A 22,071-nucleotide genomic window follows, 5' to 3' on the forward strand; every position below is an offset into this window, starting at 1 on the left:
CACCATCTACATTAGGCGAATGCCATCATTCGGGCAGTAGGAACACTGCACTTGTGCCTGGGTTGCTGGAATATTGTGAGAGGCGCCCACGGTCCCCGTTTTTGTTTGTTCGCGTGGCCAGGCCCCCTGTTTATGACGTTTGAGGCTCTGCGACACCACATTTGCTTTTTCACTCCTTGTTTCCTTTCCGGGTTCGCTTTTGTGGGCTTTCTGGTAATTTTTACATGAAAATGTACCTGTTTCCCGTGTTCGATTCTGGCCAAGGGCACATGCCTGGGTTGTGGGCTCGATCCCCAATGTGGGGCGTGCAGGAAGCAGCCAATCAGTGATTCTCATCATTGATGTTTCTATCTCTCTCTCCCTCTCCCTCCCTCTCTGATATCAATAAAGAAGTATTATTTTTTCAAAAAAACACACAGTTTATGTGAAGTGCCAAGTGTGCTGGGCGTGTGGTCAGGGCTCAGCCATGCCAGGCTTGCTACCCCTCAGGGTGCAGTAAGGCACCTCTTATGTCCGTGGTAGGATAAAGCCTTCCAGGTCATCGGTGCCCTGACCCCACATCCCGTGCCTCACGTGCGTGTGGGGACTCGGGACATGTGGGAACTGACTTTCCTCCAGCCTCTATTTCTAGTCCCATCCATCTCTCCTTAGAGTGTCCAGTTAGGGTCCATGACACCCCACTAGTTAGTGTGTCCTCTTCTCTCTTTTGAGCTCAAATAAGGCACAACCAGGGGAGCTGTTCCGTGTGTGGTGACAGTGTGAGGCCACTGTGTGGACAGCGACCGCAGTGCATTGTCTGTGTGATGTCTGCTGGCATGTGTCAGTAGCGCCCAGGCGTGTTTGTTGGCACATCTTTTACAAACACTGAAATCCGTTTTATCTGTGTTTTGTGTAGATGCATGGTAAGAGGGTAAATTGTATTTTTGGATTTTTTAGGTAATTATGGTTCATTTCATTTTTGTACTGCGGGTAAGTCTCTGATGTTTTCCATTGTAGTTTCTTTCAAGATGGCTTGAAAACGGCTGACAAATTGAAACAGTACATTGAAAAACTGGCTGCTGACTTATATAATGTAAGTTCTTTATAAAATACATGCGTTTAACTTGCCCTGTAGATAAGTATCAGGAAATGTGAAATCTGTATTAGAAGAGTATTAAAGACAAGAAGGCCAGTTAAGTGATGAGTCCAATAAAGACAGATAAACCTTCAGTTTGACTCAGACGTCAGTGATGGAATGTTCCAGAGTGTGTTAGGGGAGCATGGGAGGAGCGGGGAGGAGAGTCTAACGGTTGCTTTTAGATGCTCTCTGTTCAGGGTTCAGTAACATCACGGTGCCCTTCCATCAGCAATCGCAAAAGGAATGTTTTGGTTGTGAAAGGATAAAATGGACTGCCTCTGAGTAGGCAAGTTTATGAATTTGGGGGGCTTGCTTGCTTTATATTTTCTCTCTTTTTTTCTCATATTTAGGTTTTGCTTTTACAATAGCAAAAGCAAAAGGAAAACTTCTTTGAGGAAAAATACTAAATGCATATGTATAAATGTCAACCTTTGCCGAAACCGGTTTGGCTCAGTGGATAGAGCGTCGGCCTGCGGACTGAAAGGTCCCAGGTTCGATTCCGGTCAAGGGCATGTACCTTGGTTGCGGGCATATCCCCAGTAGGAGATGTGCAGGAGGCAGCTGATCGATGTTTCTCTCTCATCGATGTTTCTAACTCTCTATCTCTCTCCCTTCCTCTCTGTAAAAAATCAATAAAATATATATTTTTTTAAAAATGTCAACCTTTATTCCCATAAACCACTTGGCAATGAATCGCATTGAAAGTATATGTTTTATGAGTGCAACTACATATGTTGCAATGAGGTTTTTAGCGTTACAGATAATACCGTGTGTCTTTGTATAACTTTAGAAAGTATATAGCTGTGTACTTGTCCTGCTTTTCTTTTAGCGAACGTGGTTCTGGTTGTGATCAGGTTCCCGTGTTTACAAAGCAGCCAGCCTTTGCCCTCGGGTAGGGCTCTGTGCCCTCGCATGGGCGTGGGCCCATGGGTTTGGTCTTCGGTCCCCGGTTCTCTTCTGGGCCTTCAAGGTCTTCGTGGTATCACTACCGCCTTTGGAAAAACCAGAAGCAAATGACTCCATGTTATTTCTTAACTTTGTTTAAAGTGGAACTTTAATTATCTAGCCTAGAGGTATTATTTAATAAGAAAGCATGTTGCATTATTCACTCATTTCAAAACCCACTGGAACCTTCATAAGATGAGAAAATTGTGCCCCTTATATAAAAAATGAGACCATGTGAAGGATTTGAGTAAGAAAATCGGCTATATCATTGAGTAGTTCGATGTGTTATATCGGGGTGAATGAAACGCTGTTCATAAACATATAATAGATAAGTGACAGAAGTAATTTTTTTCTCTTGTAGATAAAACAGACCCAGGATGAAGAAAAGAAACAGCTCACTGCCCTCCGAGACTTAATAAAATCCTCTCTTCAGCTCGATCAGAAAGAAGTAGGTGCTCAGTGTCTCCAGCAGGGCAGGCCGGGCAGGCGGGGCTCCTGGTGAGGTGTGGGTGCCTCCCAACCTGCAACGGGGGTGCTGACAGCTTCCTGCCAGGGTGGGGTGGGACAGGGGAGACACCAGACACGTGTGTACCTACTGCACTGCCCAGGCTAGAAGCCGTGTTTCATTTCCCTTCCCTCCTACGGAAAAGGTGTCCTGAGCCCCGGCCTACCTCTCCATGGCTCGGCTTTCTGTCCTGGCTTTGCAGATGTGTGTTTCAGGCGTGTGTCTTCGCCGACTGCGGAGGGAGAGGCAGGGCAGCGCACACCCCTGTGCTCCTTAGCTCGTCTCTCTTTCCGGGCAGCCGCAGGTGGGGCGGGGGAATAGAGAAACAGTCTGAGGCACAGCCCTATAGAAGTTGTGCCCCTCACTTAGGAAAAAGGAGGTGAGAGTCTTTGGATACTGAGGTGTGGAGTATACGGAGCATGGTAGCTGTTAGATGACTGCTCAGATCCTTAATCATAAATCGTATTTGTTCATTTGTTGTGCAAAAGTTTAATTAGTACCTACAGTGTGCCAGCAGCTGTGCTAGGCAGTAAGCATTAGTCCTGTCCGTTAAGGGGGTCATCATCTGGTAGAAAGCAGAGAGTGTCAGCCGTGTGAACAAGGAGTTGTACCTAAAGTGGCGTGGATACTGTAGGAGAGATGCCAGCGAGAGGAAGCTGCAGAGATGCAAAACTGCCTGGCAGGGTTAGTGGGCGACGTTTGGGATAAGGTGGGTGGAGGCATGAGATGCTGTTTCTGGGCAGAAAACCCGGGATGCACACTGGAGGGGACAGGCTTCGAGCTGAGAGTAAGTGAAATAGCCCCAGTTGCCACATGGAGAAGGTAGAAACGTGCCTGTTTGGATCGTGAAATTATTACGCATTGAATTTAAGTGTGATCTCTTCAATGCAATATTTAATAATTACAAAATATAGTATTTTAATATTTTTAATTCCTTATGATATTATCTCACAATGGCCAACTATTTGTCATCTCCTGAAATTTCTGAAAGGTGTTCATGAGTCCAAACAAAACAGAGTGAGCCCCCTAGAGCATGGGAAGCCTGCCCAGCACCCCTGGTCCCGCGCACCAGTCCTGAAGGTGCTTCACTGGGCCACTGGAGCCCTCGCTGCTTCTGCCTCCAGTTTTTACATTCGCTGGGTGTTGTGAAGTGAGAGGAGGCCATAGCCCTTTAACACTGGGCCCCTGCTCACCTGTGGACAGGTGTCAGTGCCAGGGTGACGTGTGCTGTGCGCTCACATCATGCAGAGCCTCGGCCAGCACCTGCACCGGCCTCGCAGGCCTCCTTGAGGGTGCGATCGCTCAGCATAAGAGCAATAGAAAGATCCAGATTGTGGGGGGAAGAGGTAGATCTCTGTCTAGAGAAATCTGCAAGGTTTTGTACTGACTGGTACGTACTTAACCACTTCCTTTTGCCACACGGATTACTTCCTACATATGGAAGCTTTCTTGAAAAAGAAAAGAAGCTATTGTAGGCTCTTGGTTGTGCATAGAGACCGGTGTATTCTGCTCATGCTAATAACTAAAGGAAAAGTTGCATACCAGTACAAGCCAAAGGAGTGTGTACATGCGGAAATGCACACACACGGCTTGATTGATTTTAACTTCGTGCCAAATCGCTCAATGATGAGTTTTCATTAGCACCGTGTCCAGAGTATTTTACAAGTAAAATTGATCTCTCACAGCATGCCTAGTCCATTCTCATGCTGTTTATCATCTCTCGTTGCAAGCTATGTTAAGAAGGTAGTGATTTTTAATGATTTCCGTTAAACATGAAAGGAGATTTTCGGCCAGAGATTTCTCACCCTAGTTCTCCGGTTCCAGAAGGTATAAAGTCATCTAAAGACTGGCCCGAGAAAGTAAGGCCCAAGAAATCACTAAGCAGCCTCACCCCACCACCAGGCCCGAACTCCACTCAATTAAAGGAAGCCTCAAGAACTTGCGTTGTAACTAGGACTCCCAGATTTGGGGTAGACTCATTTTTTTTTTTCTCGTGAAAATAAAATTCTCTAATGACTGGTGGCAGATGTCCTATGGAATTAGGCATCTTAAGCTTTTATAGTAGCGCAACCTCCCCGAAGAACTGTTTGCTACATGAGTATTTTTTGAGATGAAAATGTTTTATTTTTGAAGATGATGTCCATAAATCACCCCCAAACCCCCAGCTTTGTGTGAGCCCCTCTCGATAGCGCACCGTCCTGGGGTTTGCAGGTGTCTGACAGATCCTGGGCTTGGCTCATCTGTCCTCACAGCACCTGGCACACTGCCGGGCACCAAAGCTGCTCGGTAAATATTTAGTACACGGAGACAGAAGGACGCCTGTGCCCGCCCCATTCATACAGTAGAGATGAAGCTCCCCTAACAGAGGTCTGTCCTCAGATCGGGTGCCAGAAACTCTTAGGACCCCATTAAACCAATGAGTGTGTAATTGCTTGCAGTTTAAAAAGACTGGAGATTTTTCTCCTTAATAATGTATCCAAAGGTTTTCTAATAAAGTCAGGTCATCTGTGCTGCTAACAGAGAATGGGAAATTGAACTAAAAAATGATACCGTGTTTTATTCTACTGCTTACATTTCTTGGCTCACCTCATGCAATTTCCCCAAGGTTTTATTTTAAATTCATTGTTTTTAGTTTTGTTTCATTTTGCCTGAATGATTTTTTTTTCATTTGCATTTTCTTTCCTGAATACATGTTGATTTTTATTATGCTGGCAAAGGATTCAGCACCTACTTCATTCCCTCAATTTTGTTTTCTTTGTTTTCATTTAGTGTTAACAGTTCTCCAAGGTTTTCTTTCTCAGAAAAGAAAACCCTCTTTTCATGTATCTGGTGTGCCCTGCTACGCAAGCTGAATGACCATTATTTCTCAAAGTGCAGAAAGCATCGTTTGTATGACTTTCTTAAGCCATAAAACTCATTAGCAGTTAATTAGGGATTGCTTCATGCTAGACTTCTGAAATATATTGCTTCTTCCCTGTTTGGGTTAATGGAATAATGTTCTGAGGTCAAAGCCTAGAGTTCAGCCACTTCCTTTACCTTTAAAAGCATCTTTGTCTAATGTGAAGCAAGGCCCATGTGATATGTTTGTTGTCCAGAATCTAGAGTGTATTTAGGCTTGTAATAATTATAAGTAAGGGAAGTCTTAATGGCACATTTACAGGATGTAGTAGTTTTCCTAAGTTATCAGCATCTAAATTCTTGTTAAATATGTAAGCGCTTTCATTTTTTAAGCATAGGACTTATTTTAAAGGTTAGCAAATGGACTGAGCTTGGAGAGACATAATTTTTAAATGCAAATGAAAAATCATAATTTTAAATCCTGACAGAGCAGGAATTATGTGGGCAGACACAGAGAAGTGCAGTTTGGTGAAAGGGTGCCAACTTTTAATAAGAATTGGGATCCAAGGAGAGTTTCGATTTTGTGCTTCATGTTCTGGAGGCAGAGAGATGGCGAAAATCCCCGAGTCCAAACCCACAGCGGAGCGATTTTGACGGTTTCGTCAGGTTCAGGCAGCCAGTTCTGTGGATTGCAGTAGCTGGCCTCGTGTTTTGTCCCACACCCCCACCCTCTCCAGCCCCATCCATTCTCCATCCTAATTGTGTCCCTACTGTGGTTCCCGGGACTGTCACTAGGGGCGCTGTAGAGGCAGGCTGCTCTCTGCTGTCCCTTGGTCAGCTCTCCAGCCAGAGGCCTGGGCACGCCTGTCAGGGAGGCCAGCACCAGCCAAGTCCCATGGAGTCCCAGGCTCTGGGCCCTGGTGAGGCTCGCTGCAGGGGATCGGGCCGGTTAAAGACAAAGAAGTGACTCGGGTTAAGAGAATGACTGGAGTTTGCAACCTGTTTAGTAGACTCAGCTGCCTAGAAAGGCGCAGTCAGCCTCGTGGCCTCGCTCGGGAGAGCACAGTGAGTGGAGAGTGAGTCCCCGCCTCAGAGACGGGCTGGGCTGTGTCCCGGTCAGTGTCCTCAGGGCCTGCACGGTGCCCGGCTGTAGGGGTTCGGGACGCACTTCTGAGCACAGAACTCGTCACATGTAGAACAGCCTTAAAGGAGCGCTGTCCTCACTGAGGCCAGAAAGCGGCTCCTGCCCTCAGGCCTGCTGTGCACCAGCCATCAGTACGCACAGAGGCTCACGGAGCTTCCCCCTCCTCTCCATCCCTTGTCCGGGCTTCCTTAGGGACTGGATATATTAAGTTCTCTTCACTCGGAAAAGCAAAACAAAAAGAATCCTTCTGAAATTTGTTGTGGCTTTTCTTTTTTTAATCCTCACCCAAGATTATGTTTCTGATTGATCCTAGAGAGAGGGGGAGAAACATCGATGTGGGAGAGAAACATCATTCGGTTGCCTTCCATACGCACCCCGACCGGAGATCGACCCTGAAACCTGGGTATGTGCCCTGACTGGGAATCAAGCCCGGAGGGACCCTTTGGTGCTCCGGACAGCGCTCCAACCAACTGAGCTGTGGCTCTTTTTAGATTTCCTAAGTAATTCCCACTGGGTCTCACTGGGGTGCTGATTCTCTGTGCACACACTTTGAGGTTTGTCAACCGTGTCATCTTGGGAATGTGTACCTCCTGTTTCTCCATTTTGCCTTTTTTCTGTTCTCACTCAAATGACCTAAAATAAAATGTAATTAATATAGATACTTTATTGTGCCAAAGTTTATCATGGTTCTAAAGATGCGTGTATATGAGTTTGTTCTAGTGTCACCTTTATAATATTTTCTCTGTATGTTATAAAAAGTGCTTAAATTATGAGTGATAAGACTGTCAATGAAATTAACTATATTTTCAAATGTTCTGCCTTTTTTCTCTGTTGCTCTTGCCCTTCCTGATCGAAGTCTAGGAGAGTAAGTCACCGCTGTTTGTGAGAATGTGTTGTCCTATTTCTGTTTGCAACCTGTTTCTCATTGTACAGTTAGTTCCACGTTAGATTACTCCCTGCATTTTCCCAGTCACGCTCCCCAGCTCAATGGCGCCCCAACATTAAGTCAAGCTCGGTGGCATCCATGTTTTCCTCGACCCTTGTCACCCTTTCAATTACACAATACACTTGTCACTGCAATAGAATCTTTTTCATTTTTTTTTTCATTAAAAGCGTGGTTGTGGGTATATTTTGCAGAGCACTAGTTAGTTACAGAGCAAGAACTTTATAACAGTTCTTACTACCTTACTCACTTCTTATCGTGGGTGTTCCACACCCCGCAGAGCGTGCGCAGGGACGAAAGGTACCCCCAGGGAAGAGCACTCACCTTCCGGTTGCATGGGATTGGATTTGCGGTCCTCCGCGTGCCTGCCTGGCTGCCGGTGTGAACTGGGGTAGCCATAGAATAGTCCCCCGCATGTTTGAAGCCGAGCTGGGATCTGAACTGGCGCTAGGAGGCCCGGACCCCAGGCCCCAGCTCCGCCTTGAACTTGCTTGTGACTGCCCGGCTTCCTCCTGTAAAATAAAGGCAAGGACCTGGCCGCCCACGGGCCGAGGCTCAGTGGCAGAGCAGAGGCAGGGACCTGAGAGGCGTCTCCAGCGTGTGACTCACCTGTGACTCGTCTCTCCTAGGATTCCCAGAGCCGCCAGGGGGGGTACAGCATGCACCAGCTCCAGGGCAACAAGGAGTATGGCAGCGAGAAGAAGGGGTACCTGCTGAAGAAGAGTGACGGGTACGTACAGCCCCTCCTCGTGCCCTGGGTGCCTCAGCTCCCTTCCCGAGCGTCAGGTCAGATTACCCACGGGCTCTGCCCGCCTCCCACGGGGGAAAGACACTTACAGTGAGTCCCAGATGAGCCTGCTGCTTGAGGAAGCAGTGACTGTTCGCTGTCTCTGTGTGGCACCTGAGACTTGTGACGCGCAATGTTAGGAAGGCAGGAACCGAGGAGGACGTGCAGCAAGCAGGTGGTCTGACTTCTTGATCCCCCACCCACCCCACTCCCTGCTTTTATTCCTTGCAGTTTCTCTGCCTGGGGTGCCCACCTGACCGCCCAGACCCCAACCTTGGGCGTCAGCCTTGACTCTGATCTTCCCTCTTCCATCACAGCCCGCTTAGCAGCAGCCCCTTCCATTTCTAACGAGAAACAATACATTTCTTGCCATCTCTGCTGTCCCGCTCTAGGGGAGGAGTCTCCTGTCTGCTCTGGGAGGCCCTCCAGGCTCTCTTCTGTGTGTTCATACACATATTTCTTTACCCAGAGAGTCTGAAGTGTTTTTGAGGGAGAGAGCGATAGAAACATCAATGCTGAGGGAGAATCATTGCTCAGCTGCTTCCTGCACACCCCACACGGGATCGAGTCCACAACCTGGGCATGTGCCCTGACTGGGAATCAAAACTGTGACCTCCTGGGCGAGGTTTTTATTTGTAAACAATACAGGATCATACCTGAATTATCTTAAAACAGCTTGCATTTTTCAATCAGCGATATGCCTTAGAAACCTACACAAGTCACATACATGTGAGTACATACACACTTCCTTCTTCTAAACTCGTACAGAATGCTCTGAATGAAAGTGCCCGTGGGGCTTCCGTTCCTCCCGCTCTCAGACCAGAACCAGTGCTGTCTTGAGCCTCCTGGGCAGGCGTCCTCCCGAGTCCCTTCCCCCTGGGAGAGTGAGGGGCAGCCAAAGCGTTGTGGTTGGTGTGGCTCGGGTGGTTCTGTGCTGTAATGATGGTTACGTATGACGCTGTGTGACCACATGTCCCCGAGTGAACAGACCCTAAACCAGCTTATCTGCCTGGCTCTGCAGGATCCGAAAAGTGTGGCAGAGGAGGAAGTGCGCGGTCAAGAACGGCATGCTGACCATCTCCCACGCCACAGTAAGTGTGTCTGCGATCGCACGCTCGCCGGCTCTGCCTTTGGGCCGCGTGGACTAGAAACTGGCAAACACGTGCTGTCACGGCGCCAGAATGTTCCCCAGGCACGTTTACGTGTGGAGGCGGGTCAGATAGTGTGGGATATTGCCTTGTCCTGCGGTGTCGGCCCTGCTGTGTTGTCACTCCACCAGGCCTTTATTTGTTTGTTAATCCTCACCTGAGGATATTTTTCCCATTAATTTTTAGAGAGAGTGGAAGGGAGGGGGAGAGGCAGAGAGAGGGAAACATCGATGTGAGAGAGACACGTGGATTGGTTGCCTCCCACATGTCCCCCAACAGGGACCCAGGATGAACCTGAAACCAAGCTACATGCCCTTGACCGGGAATCAAACCCGAGACCCTTTGGTCCTCGGGCTGATGCTCAAACCACTGAGCCAAACCAGCCAGGCCTCCACCAGGACTTTTTATCTGTTCTCCCAAACCAAATCAGGTCTTCTCTTAGTTGATAATCTGTTATTGTGGGAAATATACTGGTTGTTGCGAAAACCTACTTTTCTGAATTACAAAAATGGCAGGGGATGTTCTTTGCATGAAAAGGTAATGTAGGAAGTGAAACAACACATATAAAATATGTCCAGTTTTTTTCATTGTTACTGTTTATTTAAATTACTCAGAAAGCCCACCATTATGTTAAAGGGTCTATAAATAAAACCGTGAATAATAAAATTGCCTCAATCATGACTCCCCATTTTTTAGTAACAAAGGCAATTTAATAGAAAGTGGAAAATAGCTAAGCTATTATCACTTATATTCTGTTTATCTTCAGATTGTCAGCGTATACACATACACATTGCATCCTTACAGTTGATGTCTATAATCTGTCTAGAATTTTTGTTTTTGTTTCGCGTCCCCCATTTCCAACTAAAAGTCCGGTCTCGACAAAATCCGTACGCTTGTCAAAAAGGTTCCCTCTTGGTGGTAGTCAAAGCCATCCACAGTGAGACCAGGAATCACAATTTTGCTCCTTAAAATTAGCAAGAAATTATTTTTTAATTTTTAAAAACCATAATGGAAGATGTATCAAGCGGGAATGGAAATGGCAGAGTACCGAGGTCGTGACAAAGGCCCCTGCAGGTGGAGAGAAGGCTCATGGGTGCGCGCCAGCATCCTGTGCCAGGCGATGCCCACCAGTTCATTGCCCACAGAACAGTAGAAGTGAGCGGCGAGCCTGTAGTCCATCAGCAGGTTTTCAGTATTCACAGCCGCGTTCCGATTTCCCGCTGTTTGAGGAGGAAAGAAAATACCACTTATTAAAATGCACTCGAGCCTGATCAGGCCCAGCATGTCCTGGGTCCGTGGTCAGCTGTTTCCCGTAGCTGCTTGCTGGCGTGGACCACATGTTTTCCAGGCGTGCTTAGAATGGGCAGAGGCTTAATAGCTATCTTATCAAATGAATGAGTGGGTGGGGTTTTCAAATAGCCTACTAAAATTTCTCTTTTCATCAATTATGAAAGTAAATGAGGGGAAATCAGATGACCAGAGAATATATTAAAATATGATATATTTTTAACCCTTGCTCTGTTTCTAACCCTCACTCCTCTCAGAAGGAGATGTTCCCACGTGCCTGGCCCCCGCTGTTCCAGGGACAGCGTGTGGCTGGCTTCCCGGGCCTGCCCTGAAGCCGGAGGAGGGATGGGGCTTTGGGCCCCTCAAACCTGGTTCAGGCTCAGGCTCTGCCGTCTCCTTCCTGGGAGGTTGTGGGAACGTTGGTTAACCTCTCCGCCCCCTCTCTTCATTGGAATTAGTGAAAGAAACTGAAAAGACTTCTCTCGCAGGTCGTATATGTAAGGCCCCTGGAATGCATTCCTTCGAGAAATATTTATTGAGTGCCTGCTGTATGCCGGGCACGGTTTAGTGAACAAAACAGAGAAATGTGTGCTTTTAGTGGGAAGAAAGACAAGAAGCAAATACGGGGTAATAAGAGCCAGGAAGGTCGTGCAGCAGGACAGGAGGGGAGGCTGGTCAGGCCAGGAAACACTCAGGACATTCAAAGTCTGAGCCACCTGGAGGAAGGGAGCAGGAGGTGGAGGCAAACAGGCAGAGCGTGACCCAGGAGGGAGGGAGGCCAGTGCCCCTCCTGCCCAGCAGGGGGAGCAGCAGAGTAAGTGGCCTCAGCTGAAGTTTCAGGAGCCTGGAGGTCACATGCAGAGGTTTTTAGGAAGATCTTGGCAAATGTTTCCTCGTTCTTCTCGTTCTTTTTTCTTTCCTGTTTCATCTGAACTGTTTCTGATGAATCCCAGGGCGAGTCATTGTAGCCTCACTCTGTTCTCCGCCTGCTGAGCCAGCAGGAGAGGTTATGCCGGCTTTAATCAATATGCCTACAAATTAGTGCTGGACCCCGAGAACGGGCTTTGAAATTCTGGAAAGTTATACAGATCTGGAATGACTGTTATTACGGGAGTAACAACCCCTGAGCCTCCTGGTGCCTTGGTCCAGGGACGCAGGTCGAGCACCCACTCCACTTTCTCATATTCCCAGCTCGGCACTGGCTGTGCCGGCTGCTCGGATTGTCAGAAATTGTGTGGGATTTTTTTTTTTTGGCTCCTCAAAGTCACACTTGGGGTGATGGTCATTTGTCAGCTGTCCTGGGGGAGAACAAGCACTGTGCTTAGGCAGGCTGTGTCTGTGTCCCTGAAGTTCATGTGGAGGCGGCAAAGTCCATCCCTTGGGAATCCAATCATGAAATGGCTCAAACCGTATCAAGCCCTTATCCTCAAGGCTTTCGGGCCCTGTGCTGTGAGGGAGTCTGTGTGTAGAGATCAGTGGTGCTGTGTGAACCCCCTGAATGAATGAATACTGAACTGGAGTATTTTTTCCTTTTTCTTTAAGCTTTCTGTCTGTATTGGTTGTATCTTTCGGTAAGGTTGTTCAGAAACACTGGAGTAACCTGGATTTGGGACAAAAAAGAAACCGTCTAGTTAACCCTCTGCCACATTCAGAGGTGAATGTGTCTAGAAAATCCTTAGGTTTTTCAAAGAGATTTCTCCTTCAGTTCAGAAACTTGAAACCTCTTATTATGCTTCATCAGCCTAAGCTTGGAAGTCCTTCCTTGCGTCTGGCTCCGACCTCCGCCTGCAGGTCGAGTGCCTTTCTTCTTGGTCTGAGCAGATGGAAAACAGCTGCCAACCTGCCCAGAACAGCCCCATGGGCTGGAAGATGGTGATTAAGTCGCTCCCTCGCCATCTTTCCTCTGGACTAAATAGTGCCTTTACCCATCTTCAAAGTTCCCATTTGCCAGTCCTTTAATCATCTCTCGGTCTTCCCTAAGCTTTTCCACGTCCTCCTTGACACGTGGATGCCAAACTGGAGCATAGCATTCCCCAGAGAGCCCGTTCCCTGGGATGGCTGCCTTCTCAGGGCATCGGGTGCCCTGTCGTCCACCTGGGAATCCAAACAGACGCGCTGCAGGACCGACAGCTCCTTTTACAGCGGCCGGGCCTGGGTGTGGGTCAGCCACTGGTGAGGAGTCTGAGGCCGCTGGCAGCCCAGACTCCAGGTCTGTTCTAAGCAGAGCGGCAGTCCCATGGCCCGTCTCCTCCTTCGGGATCTGGCATCCAGGGTGTGTCCTCTCAGGCGACACTCCGTGACAGGGCTCTCCTGGTTTCCATGTCTACGTCAGACGCACGTGTGAGGAACCTGAAATCCCTTGGTTCTCACTTCCGCCCAGACAGCTGGCTTTGGAGCCGATGGGCACAGGACAAGGGGCTTGTTTTCTGTGTCGAATCTCATTGAAACCCCAGAGAAGGAAGATCTCGAAAACTGTCCAGAGAGCACAAGAAGGTGGACAGGAGGTGAAGTGTCCGTTGCTCATCGCTGAGACTGAGAACTGATGCGTGTCACTGAAATCGTCTCAAACACACGCCGTCTCTGTGGTTCAGGGCTTCACTTGGTCACATTGTGACGTCTCCCTACCTCCCCGCCCTCTGTTTTTTCTAAAAACTTGGGGTGCTTGGGTGGAAAAGTTGCTGGCGTGGGGATTTTGAGAATCATGAGTGCCAGTGGGCTTCCGGTCACGCCCAGCCCGGGCACTCAGACGCTTCAGTCCGTGGTCAGCTCCTGCAGGAAGCAGACAGGCTACATTGGCCAGCGTGTGACCTTGAACATTTGCAGGCGGGAGGTCAAGAACAAGTGTTGACCAGAATGATTGCGTGGCAAGGCTCCACGTAGGCAAAGCCTAAATTAACGTGGCTGTGCACACACCACAGGGTCTGTGTAAATTATACGTGTGACCAAGAGATGTGCTGATAAATCTGTGATGTGAAATCCTGGCTACATTTTCTGTCTTCAGATGTGGGGGCTCACTGAGCTGTGTCTCGAGGGTGGTAGTTGTCCTTGTACTTGAGAGAAGTTCTGTACATTTCACATTGCAACCAAAACTTGTGGATATCTGGGACACCAGGTTGGGGTGATTGTTGACTGGGGCCATTCTGAATGAATGAGTGAATGAATGAATGAATGAATGAGATGTACTCCACTACATTTCACAGCAGGATGCAGTATTGGAAATGCCGACTCTTTGGCCTGGATGTGCGTGGGGTCCAGAAAGGTACATTTCCATGGGCCGTGCCCACTCCTCATTTAAAGGTGGATTTTCCTGGTTCCATTCTGATTAATCACCAATATAGTATTTATGTACAGCTAACAGACATTTAGTAGACCACCAAAATTTTTTTCTTTTTTAATGAGATTCAGAATCCTGATTGTCCAAATAAGACTATCACATTTGGCCCTGGCCAAGTATCAGTTGGTTAGAGCATCGGCCCAGTGTGCCGAGGCTGCGGGTTCACTCCTCACTCGGGGTACATGCAAGAATCAGCCAATGGATGCAGAAATAAGTGGAACAACAAACTGAAGCGGGGGGGAAAGACTTTTATCAAATTTGCTGCCTGAAACCGCATGCTTGCCCCGCAGGGCACTGGCCTGGCAGGCGGGGGGGAAGGTGCAGCAGGTAACGACTCCGTTTTCTCTGTTCCAGGCTAACAGGCAGCCAGCCAAGCTGAACCTTCTCACCTGCCAGGTGAAGCCGAACGCCGAGGACAAGAAGTCTTTTGACCTGATTTCACGTGAGTCCCTCTTCTCTGCGGGTCAGTTACTGTGGATCCTGATGTTGCCCATTTCCATTCCCAAGGACTGGTGTGTGCGAGGCTCTTGGCAGGGCACCTGAGCTGGATTCTGGAGCACCTATTGAAGTTCGGAGCCCCTCTGATTTTATGACCAAGAGGTTTCTTGGGTTATTAGTGAGAAGTTAGATTTATAAGATGACTTCAAAAAGCCTAGACCTCTCCATTTCAGAACCTGTAGGTTATTGACCAGTTACTGAACATCCAGTGTGTGCTGGGTGTTTTATATATGTTATTGCCAATCCTCACAAAAGCCCCATTGGTGTCCTGTTTGACAGAAAACAGGCTCAGAGAGGTTCAGTTACTTATACAAGGTCACACAGCATTAAAGCAGAGATTCAGTTGAGACTCTTGGGCTCTACTGCCCATAGTGTGTTCTTGGGCATAAACACCGTCTCCAGGAGACGGGGGTGTGAATGCCTAGCCTGGAGCGGCCACATAGTGCGTGGCTGGCTAGTTAAGTGAAGGTTAGTTTGACCTGACTGTGTTGAAGCATTCTAGCGGATTCTGAATTTTAAGCAAGAGCTTCCCTTATATACACCTGCCCAGACTATCGAAGTTAGGCCACTCCCTCCTTCCCTGGGCAGCGGCCTGAAGGTGACCGTCGAGCAAGGTCAGGCCTTCTTTCTTGAAGCTGATCCTCGCAGAGAGCAGCCCAGCGGGGCAGCTTTTTGACTGAGCCCTGCTGTCAGAGCTGCCCTGCAAGTTAGGAACTATTTCCAAAAAGGAAAGTCTTTTTTTAAAGGAAACACAATAAAAGGCAAGTTGAGAATGAAAAGTAAAATACTGCCTTGGCAGCTGGCACTCTGCAGCTGTCTCTGGAACCCGCTCGAGCGGGTAGGACCATCCCCCCTCCCACTTCTTTTTCCTAAGTGCCAGGTATAGGCGTGGTATTGGCAGTTATTTTATTGCATTCCTGGGCACTTTAGAAGAACAGTATTGACAACATGAACTGTGTAAACTGCTAAAACAAAGTGGCGTAAAAACAAAATAATTTTAAAACCCTACTTTTACTGTGGGTTTTTGTTTGTTTGTTTTTAGGAACTTGCAAATTTTACATTAGACCTGAAGGTATTCTGCTTTCTAAGGTTTCACGTTCTTTTCTCTTTTGTATTTTAGATAATAGGACGTATCACTTTCAGGCAGAAGATGAGCAGGATTACGTAGCGTAAGTAGTTTTGAGCTAATGGCACCACGCGCCTCCGTCCTGTACAACATGCGTAAGGATTTCCGTTATGACTCAGCACCGCCCCTGGCGGTTCCCCACGCTAGCTTCTCCCCTCCGGGCCAGCCCACGCCGCTCTCTCTGTTCTTCATTCGCCTCCAAGTTACACGGAGGAAAGTGTCAAGTAAAACTGAAAAAGAATTCACTTCTCATCGAGGAAGGAGGCAGGGACAGTAGAAAGAGCAGCTGCGTGTTCGAGGCAGGCCGGCCTGACCCCTGGTCCCGGCTCTGCCCTTTTGAAAGTGTTAAAATACAATCATGCATTCTTCTTTTTCTTGCATTTTTTATGCCTGTTACTCTAAAATAATCTAAAGGTTTTTTTTCTTTAATTGTCAGAAATAGCTGTTTTGATTCTCCACCCTTTTGAAATGCAGCCTTTCCATTTCACCAAATTTGAATTGTTCCTCCAGAGAATTCATTGTCCTTTATATTGGTATTTTCTGATTTTCATGACAGACTTCTTTATTTCCTTACTTGTCATAAGCTCTTGAATAAAGAGGCAAAAATGGCATAATGGAAGGAACTCTGAGAAAGGGAGCCATTGGAAGTGTTCTTTGTCCCAGTCGGACACCAGTCCACTGTGGACCCGGGCAAGTGGGTTAGCCTCTCTGGGCTTCACGTACCTCATGTGTAAGGTGTTGGAGGCCCTGGGAGGCGGGATGGAGGATTGCGTTTAAAAAATTCTAAGTACTTGGCACATAGTAGGTGTTTGTAATACTAGATAGGCAGGACATCAGAAGGCTTAAGGAAAGCAAAACAGAGACCCTGCAGCCAGTGAAAACTTCAGTAAGCTCAGTGCCAAAGATAACGTGGTGTCCGGTCCTATTGAGTCCGGTCTCTTAAACTATTTTTAAGAAATCAATTTGTAGTTTGTAACTTGAGACAAAATGATAGAAAATATGCAGTTTAATTTAAAAGGTATTAAGTGACATCCCCCCCCACACCCCGTCCCTAGAGTGTTGGTTTTGAGGTGTAGTTTTCCACATCACAGTAGAAAAGCTAAAGCTGTGCAAATGCATTTCTCACAACAAACTTAAGGTGAGCGCCACCTGGAGTCAAAGGTATGAATTGCACCTCAGGGACTCCATGTAGTTTGGTTTGTCCTTTCCTTCCCTCCCATTGCTGTCTCTATTACTAATTCAAAACCTTTTGTAGATAGTCCTTTGTTTCATATCCATTCGATCCTACAAGACACCAAAAAAAAATACAGACTCCGTTCTGGACCTCTGTATTCTCGGGTGAGAATAGATATTACCTGACTCTGCAGTCAGTGAGAACAAACTGTGATTGGGAAATGTTTTTTCTTTTCTTCTTAAAAAAATAAATTTGGCTCTTTTCCCTCATCCATGAAAGTGATACAAGCTCCCTATAGATGGAAAATTACAGGAAGGCACAGAGTCAAGCAATCCATCTCTCCATTTTCCTACAGAAGGTCACTCAGGCACAAGCGGTATTAACATTTTATGAATTTCTTTCTAGCCATCTTTCCCCCAAACAAAAATATATAATCCATACATACATTTAAATTTGGGGTTATATCATGCAACAGCTTTTCCTGTTTATTTCACAAAATATTATATTGTGAGCATTTCCCCAAAGTCATTAAAAATTAGAAAAAATTAAATTTCAGTAGCTGGGTTATTTCAGGCCTTAATCAGCCCCTGTTGTTGGGCATTTAGGTTATCATATGCATAGGTTGGTGGCAAATGTGTTTTGTTCAATACATACTGTGATCATACTGTATATGTCATTTAATAGCCTTCACTTTTTGTTTTATATTAAAATGCCAGCATGTTTCCATATTAATATACCTTTTTCATAGCATAAATTTTCTCTTTTTTTTCTAATTTTTATTTATTTATTTTAGAGAGGGGGGACAGCGGGAAAGAAGCATCGATTGGCTGTTCCACCCATTTACACATTCATTGGTTGATTCCTGTATGTGCCCTGACCAGGGATCGAACCACAACTGTGGTGTATGGGGATGATGCTCTAACCACCTGAGCCACGCAGCCAGGGCTCCTAAGCATAAATTTTCTCGACTTCTAATGAAATATCCTGTTTGTTTCCACGTCAAGGGCCTCATGAGTTGGCCTCCAGAGGACTGATGCCTTTTGCTGAGCTCTTTCCTGCCTCCTATCACCAGTTCTTTCTCATCCTCACCTTGGGCTGGTCCCTCGCTGAGTCCTCTTCCTTCTGACGTCCACTCTGTTCTGTCCAGGTGTCCCTGCAGGTCCTCGGTGATAGAGACCTCCGCCTCCCTCATCTGTCCTCTCATCTGCCGTTCTCTCTGACTCGCTGCTTTCCATTCTTTCATTCTCTTTCCTTTAGGTTTAATTCCTTTCCTTTTCTTCCTACTTGATTGTTAGGGGGGAGCAGTGTCTCTTGGTATTCTTGGTGAAAATCAGATTGGTTGCAGTGTAAGGAGAAAACAGTGTCTCCTTCCCCTGTTCTGACTACAGGTGGATATCAGTGCTGACAAACAGCAAAGAGGAGGCCCTGACCATGGCCTTCCGTGGAGAGCAGAGCGCGGGCGAGAACAGCCTCGAAGACCTGACCAAAGCCATCATCGAGGACGTCCAGCGGCTGCCTGGCAACGACGTCTGCTGCGACTGCGGCTCCTCAGGTCTGTGTCCCCAAAGCAGAGCTGGCTTGTTAAACGCCTTTTCCTCTTCCTATGGAAGATTCATGAGCTAGGAATCTAAAACCCTTGCCTCCGTACGGACACACCCAACACGGGTTCCCAGCGTGAGTGACCGGGCTGTTTGCTGTACCTAGAAAGCTCCCACCTGCTCTCCCTATATGGTCCCCAGCTAGAATGCTACCTTTCCTAGTGAGGTCCAGTTAAATGGCACCATGGGCAGCATGGGGGAGCACTGGACCTGGAGTCCATCATCCCGGCTTTGAATCGCCAGCCTGCCCCTCGCAGCCTGGACAGCCTCACGCCGAGTCCCTTTACTATTCTGATCTTCAAGTTCCTCATCCTAAAAATGGGATCGTAAACCCCAGTTCTTACAAAGACTTAAAGAAATCGTGTAGATGGGGCTGACACGTGGTACATCACTTTTCTTCCTGCCTAGTGAAGCCTCCCAACCTGGAAACTTCTATTTCCAAATAGCATCTGTGTTACCTAGAAGGTGACAGTAGCTCACTGTTATTCAGTGCTTCATAAGGACCGTGCTAGTTGTTTTGCTTATAGTATCTTATTGAATCTTCACAGAACTTCTGTGAGCAAGATGCTAATATTATCCCCATTTTACAGAGGAGGAAATGGGGGGCTCAGAGGGCAAGTGACTTGCCTAAGGTCACACATCTAGGAGGGGTCACAACATGGGTGCAAACCTGTAGCTCGTAAACATTACAACCCGTGATGTTTTACCTGTGAAAATGGGCTTCTCTGTTCGGCAAGGCATAGGCCCCTCGGAGACACGACTCGTTTCCTGCCACTCCCGTGATGTGTGGGGTAGGCACTCACTGGTGGAGGACATGGCAGAGGAGTGTAGATGCCCGGGTACTGACCCATGGAAAGGAAGCTGGCCCACAGGGAGGACCCTGCAGGTTCGGGTAATAGAAATATGTGTTCCTGCTGTTCTGGAGCCTTTCGGTTGTAGAAACAGAGGCCTAAGGTCTCTGAGAGCCTAAGCTCTTACCACAGGCACTTGTGGACAGGCCGTCACCGAATGATGGGCTCATGGGAGGTGTGACTCGGGGTTAAAGATGCCTGTAGAGCAGGCATGTCAACTCCAAGGCTAACACGGGCCAAATAAACACGGTTTAAGTGTATGTGGCCGCAAAAAAAACAAAAGCTTCAATTTTCATAGAAACATAGATTTATTTTGATAGAGACATGTTGAATACAACGGACTGAAATAAATGAGTCATCATTAACATAAAATAATAGAACATTTTAATAAAAATTAATATTTTTTCTTGAACATTAACTTACCAGACACTGAATAACTGCACAAATTAATAAGCGTAACGCAAATAAACCTATGCTCTTCTTCTCTGAAAGCGAAATATTTCCTGTTGCACACACCAAACAAGTCAGTCCAAGACTAATGACTTGGCCATTGGCTGCTAAAATAGTCGCTGCTAGTGTTAGTGGAGAGAAATGGTGCGCCTGCACATAAGGCGCATAAGGGAAATGAATGCAACACGATTATAGTAATCGGTAATTAGCGAACATTGTAGTTCGTTATTACCAACGATGTATAACAGGATATTATAAAAGTTAAGTTATAAAATTTTTATTAAAATGTTTCTTACATACTGTTATATTGGCTGGGCGCAAAAATATTCATTGTGGGCCACCTGCGGCCCACGGGCGGTGAGTTTGACATGCTTGCTGCAGAGCCTGTCCCTGTGCTGGACTGCAGGTCTGCAGCCGTCCCTGTTGGGGCGGGTGCAGGTGCGGAGGGAGCGCCCCCACCAGGCCTACAGGTGTGTTCTAAGGCTCATGGAAGTCTTTCCCACGCTTCACAAGAATAAAGAACTTCATGTGGTTTTCAATCCAGTATTGAAAGGAAATTTTTTAAAAACGTGTTTTATTACACTTTTTGCTCTCTAACAAGCTATTGGTTTTTATCATAGGCCCTCGGCCAAATGCAAGCATCTATTTCTTCCATTTAAATCTTCCCCCATAATTCTTTCACGTTTTACCGCTGTTGTTTTAGCATCCTCTGTAGTTGGCACACTACAGTTAGATACTTTGTTCACTGTCCTCACAATCCTCTCCACAGAACCCACCTGGCTTTCAACCAACTTGGGTATTCTGACCTGCATAGAATGTTCTGGCATCCACAGGGAAATGGGGGTCCATGTTTCCCGCATTCAGTCTTTGGAACTAGACAAACTGGGAACTTCTGAACTCTTGGTGAGTAGTGGCCTGTACTTTGGAAGAAAACTTTATATGTTTATTGTCGTGAATGTATTTAGCATATTGCTTTGAGGTTTCTGTTTCTGGTGAGTACATAGACTTCTACTTCCTGAATGTTGTTTAATTTGCATCGATATTTAAGATGTGAATTTTGTGGTATGTAATGTTGACTGTTGCCGTTTCCTGTGCGAAGAGCTGGTGAGTCAGGCATTTCCATACTTAGTTCAGCTACTGGCTCTCTTTCCTGGGTGGGCTTTTTCAAAGCTGTTTTTTCTTTCAGAGTTAGTCTTACATGACTCACTAAAAAGCACAAAGGGAGGTAAGCGCTGAACTCCCACATTCGCTTTACCTAGGGGCTCATGTTATCCGAAACAATGACCTAAGAGTTTTTCTGTTTTTACTGTTTGTTTCTAAAAGTACTCGTGAATTGTGAGTAGCCTGTTAGCTCCTGTCCTAAAACCAGTCACTCCTAAGCCTTGACTTCGTTAGGTAGTAAGGGAAGGACTATGCAGGTGTGAGCTTATCACCTACCCTTCCCATCATGATTCACCCAAATTTGGAGCCTTATCAGGTCCCCCCTGTACCTAGATCCGGTCGGGAAGGCCCCCTGGGCATCTCCCAGAATGCCTGTGGTCAGAAGCCCTGTCTTGCAAAATTTGAACCTGGTGGCCTGGGATTTATACTAACTGGTCTTTAACAATGAAAGCGTGTGACGTGACATAGGCTCCGTCTCAGACCCAAGGCCCTGGAGCAAACCCTGAGCGAGCCTGGGCCCCACAGCCGAAAGCCCAGCTCCTCAGAAGCTTGTCCGGTGCACAGCACCCCAGAGTCAGTCCCCCAGCTGGCAGCCCTGTCGTCTGAGCACCCCGTGAGCAATGGGGTCTGTTTTGGGTGTAGGAGCTCCTCGATTTAGGAAGCAGGGAACTTAGGAAGTATTCTGATACCGGCGCCCCAATCACTCAGGACTGGAGGGGAGAGGCTCAGGGCCAACACCTGAAACTTCCTCCTTGAGTGTGGAAACGGCATCACCCCATCTCCTTGACTTGATTAATGAAGCCCAGGGTGATAACTGGGAACAGGAAGAGTCCACATGCTAAACACTCGCCACGTGATGAGCTCAAGCCTTTCCCCAGAGACGGCTGTAATGAACGTTCTTACACTTTATATTGATTCTCACATTATCTGAACAACCAAAGGACCTTCAGGATAAATTTTTTTGTAAGGTTCTTGAACCCAGAAGCGTGGAGCTTCTTCATTAGTTGCCTGTCGCATCTTTTTTGTTTGTTTGTTTTAATCTTCACGTGAGGATATTTTTTCGTTGCCTTCGGATAGAGTGGAAGGGAGGAAGGAGGGAGGAGAGGACAGGAGGGAGGCAGAGAAAGAGAGACGTCAATTGATTGCCTCCCACTCATGTCCTGGG

General features: G+C 47.1%; 1 protein-coding gene across 4 annotated transcripts in view; it reads left to right on the top strand.

The window, feature by feature from the left end:
* ASAP1 (ArfGAP with SH3 domain, ankyrin repeat and PH domain 1) overlaps positions 1–22,071 on the top strand; it is a 195,468-nt gene that overhangs the window by 148,977 nt on the left and 24,420 nt on the right. For 2 of the 4 annotated variants that reach the window (XM_014544994.1, XM_005872787.2), the window contains exons 10-18: positions 997–1,072; positions 2,424–2,510; positions 7,406–7,414; positions 8,122–8,222; positions 9,301–9,370; positions 14,403–14,490; positions 15,667–15,715; positions 18,235–18,398; positions 20,515–20,648. In XM_014544994.1, the coding sequence (XP_014400480.1) occupies positions 997–1,072; positions 2,424–2,510; positions 7,406–7,414; positions 8,122–8,222; positions 9,301–9,370; positions 14,403–14,490; positions 15,667–15,715; positions 18,235–18,398; positions 20,515–20,648 (778 nt within the window). The remainder of the gene's footprint in view (positions 1–996; positions 1,073–2,423; positions 2,511–7,405; positions 7,415–8,121; positions 8,223–9,300; positions 9,371–14,402; positions 14,491–15,666; positions 15,716–18,234; positions 18,399–20,514; positions 20,649–22,071) is intronic. The other 2 variants (XM_014544995.1, XM_005872788.2) reach the window with 1 other exon arrangement.

Source organism: Myotis brandtii, unplaced genomic scaffold (assembly GCF_000412655.1).
Source record: "Myotis brandtii unplaced genomic scaffold, ASM41265v1 scaffold390, whole genome shotgun sequence".
NCBI lineage: Eukaryota > Metazoa > Chordata > Mammalia > Chiroptera > Vespertilionidae > Myotis > Myotis brandtii.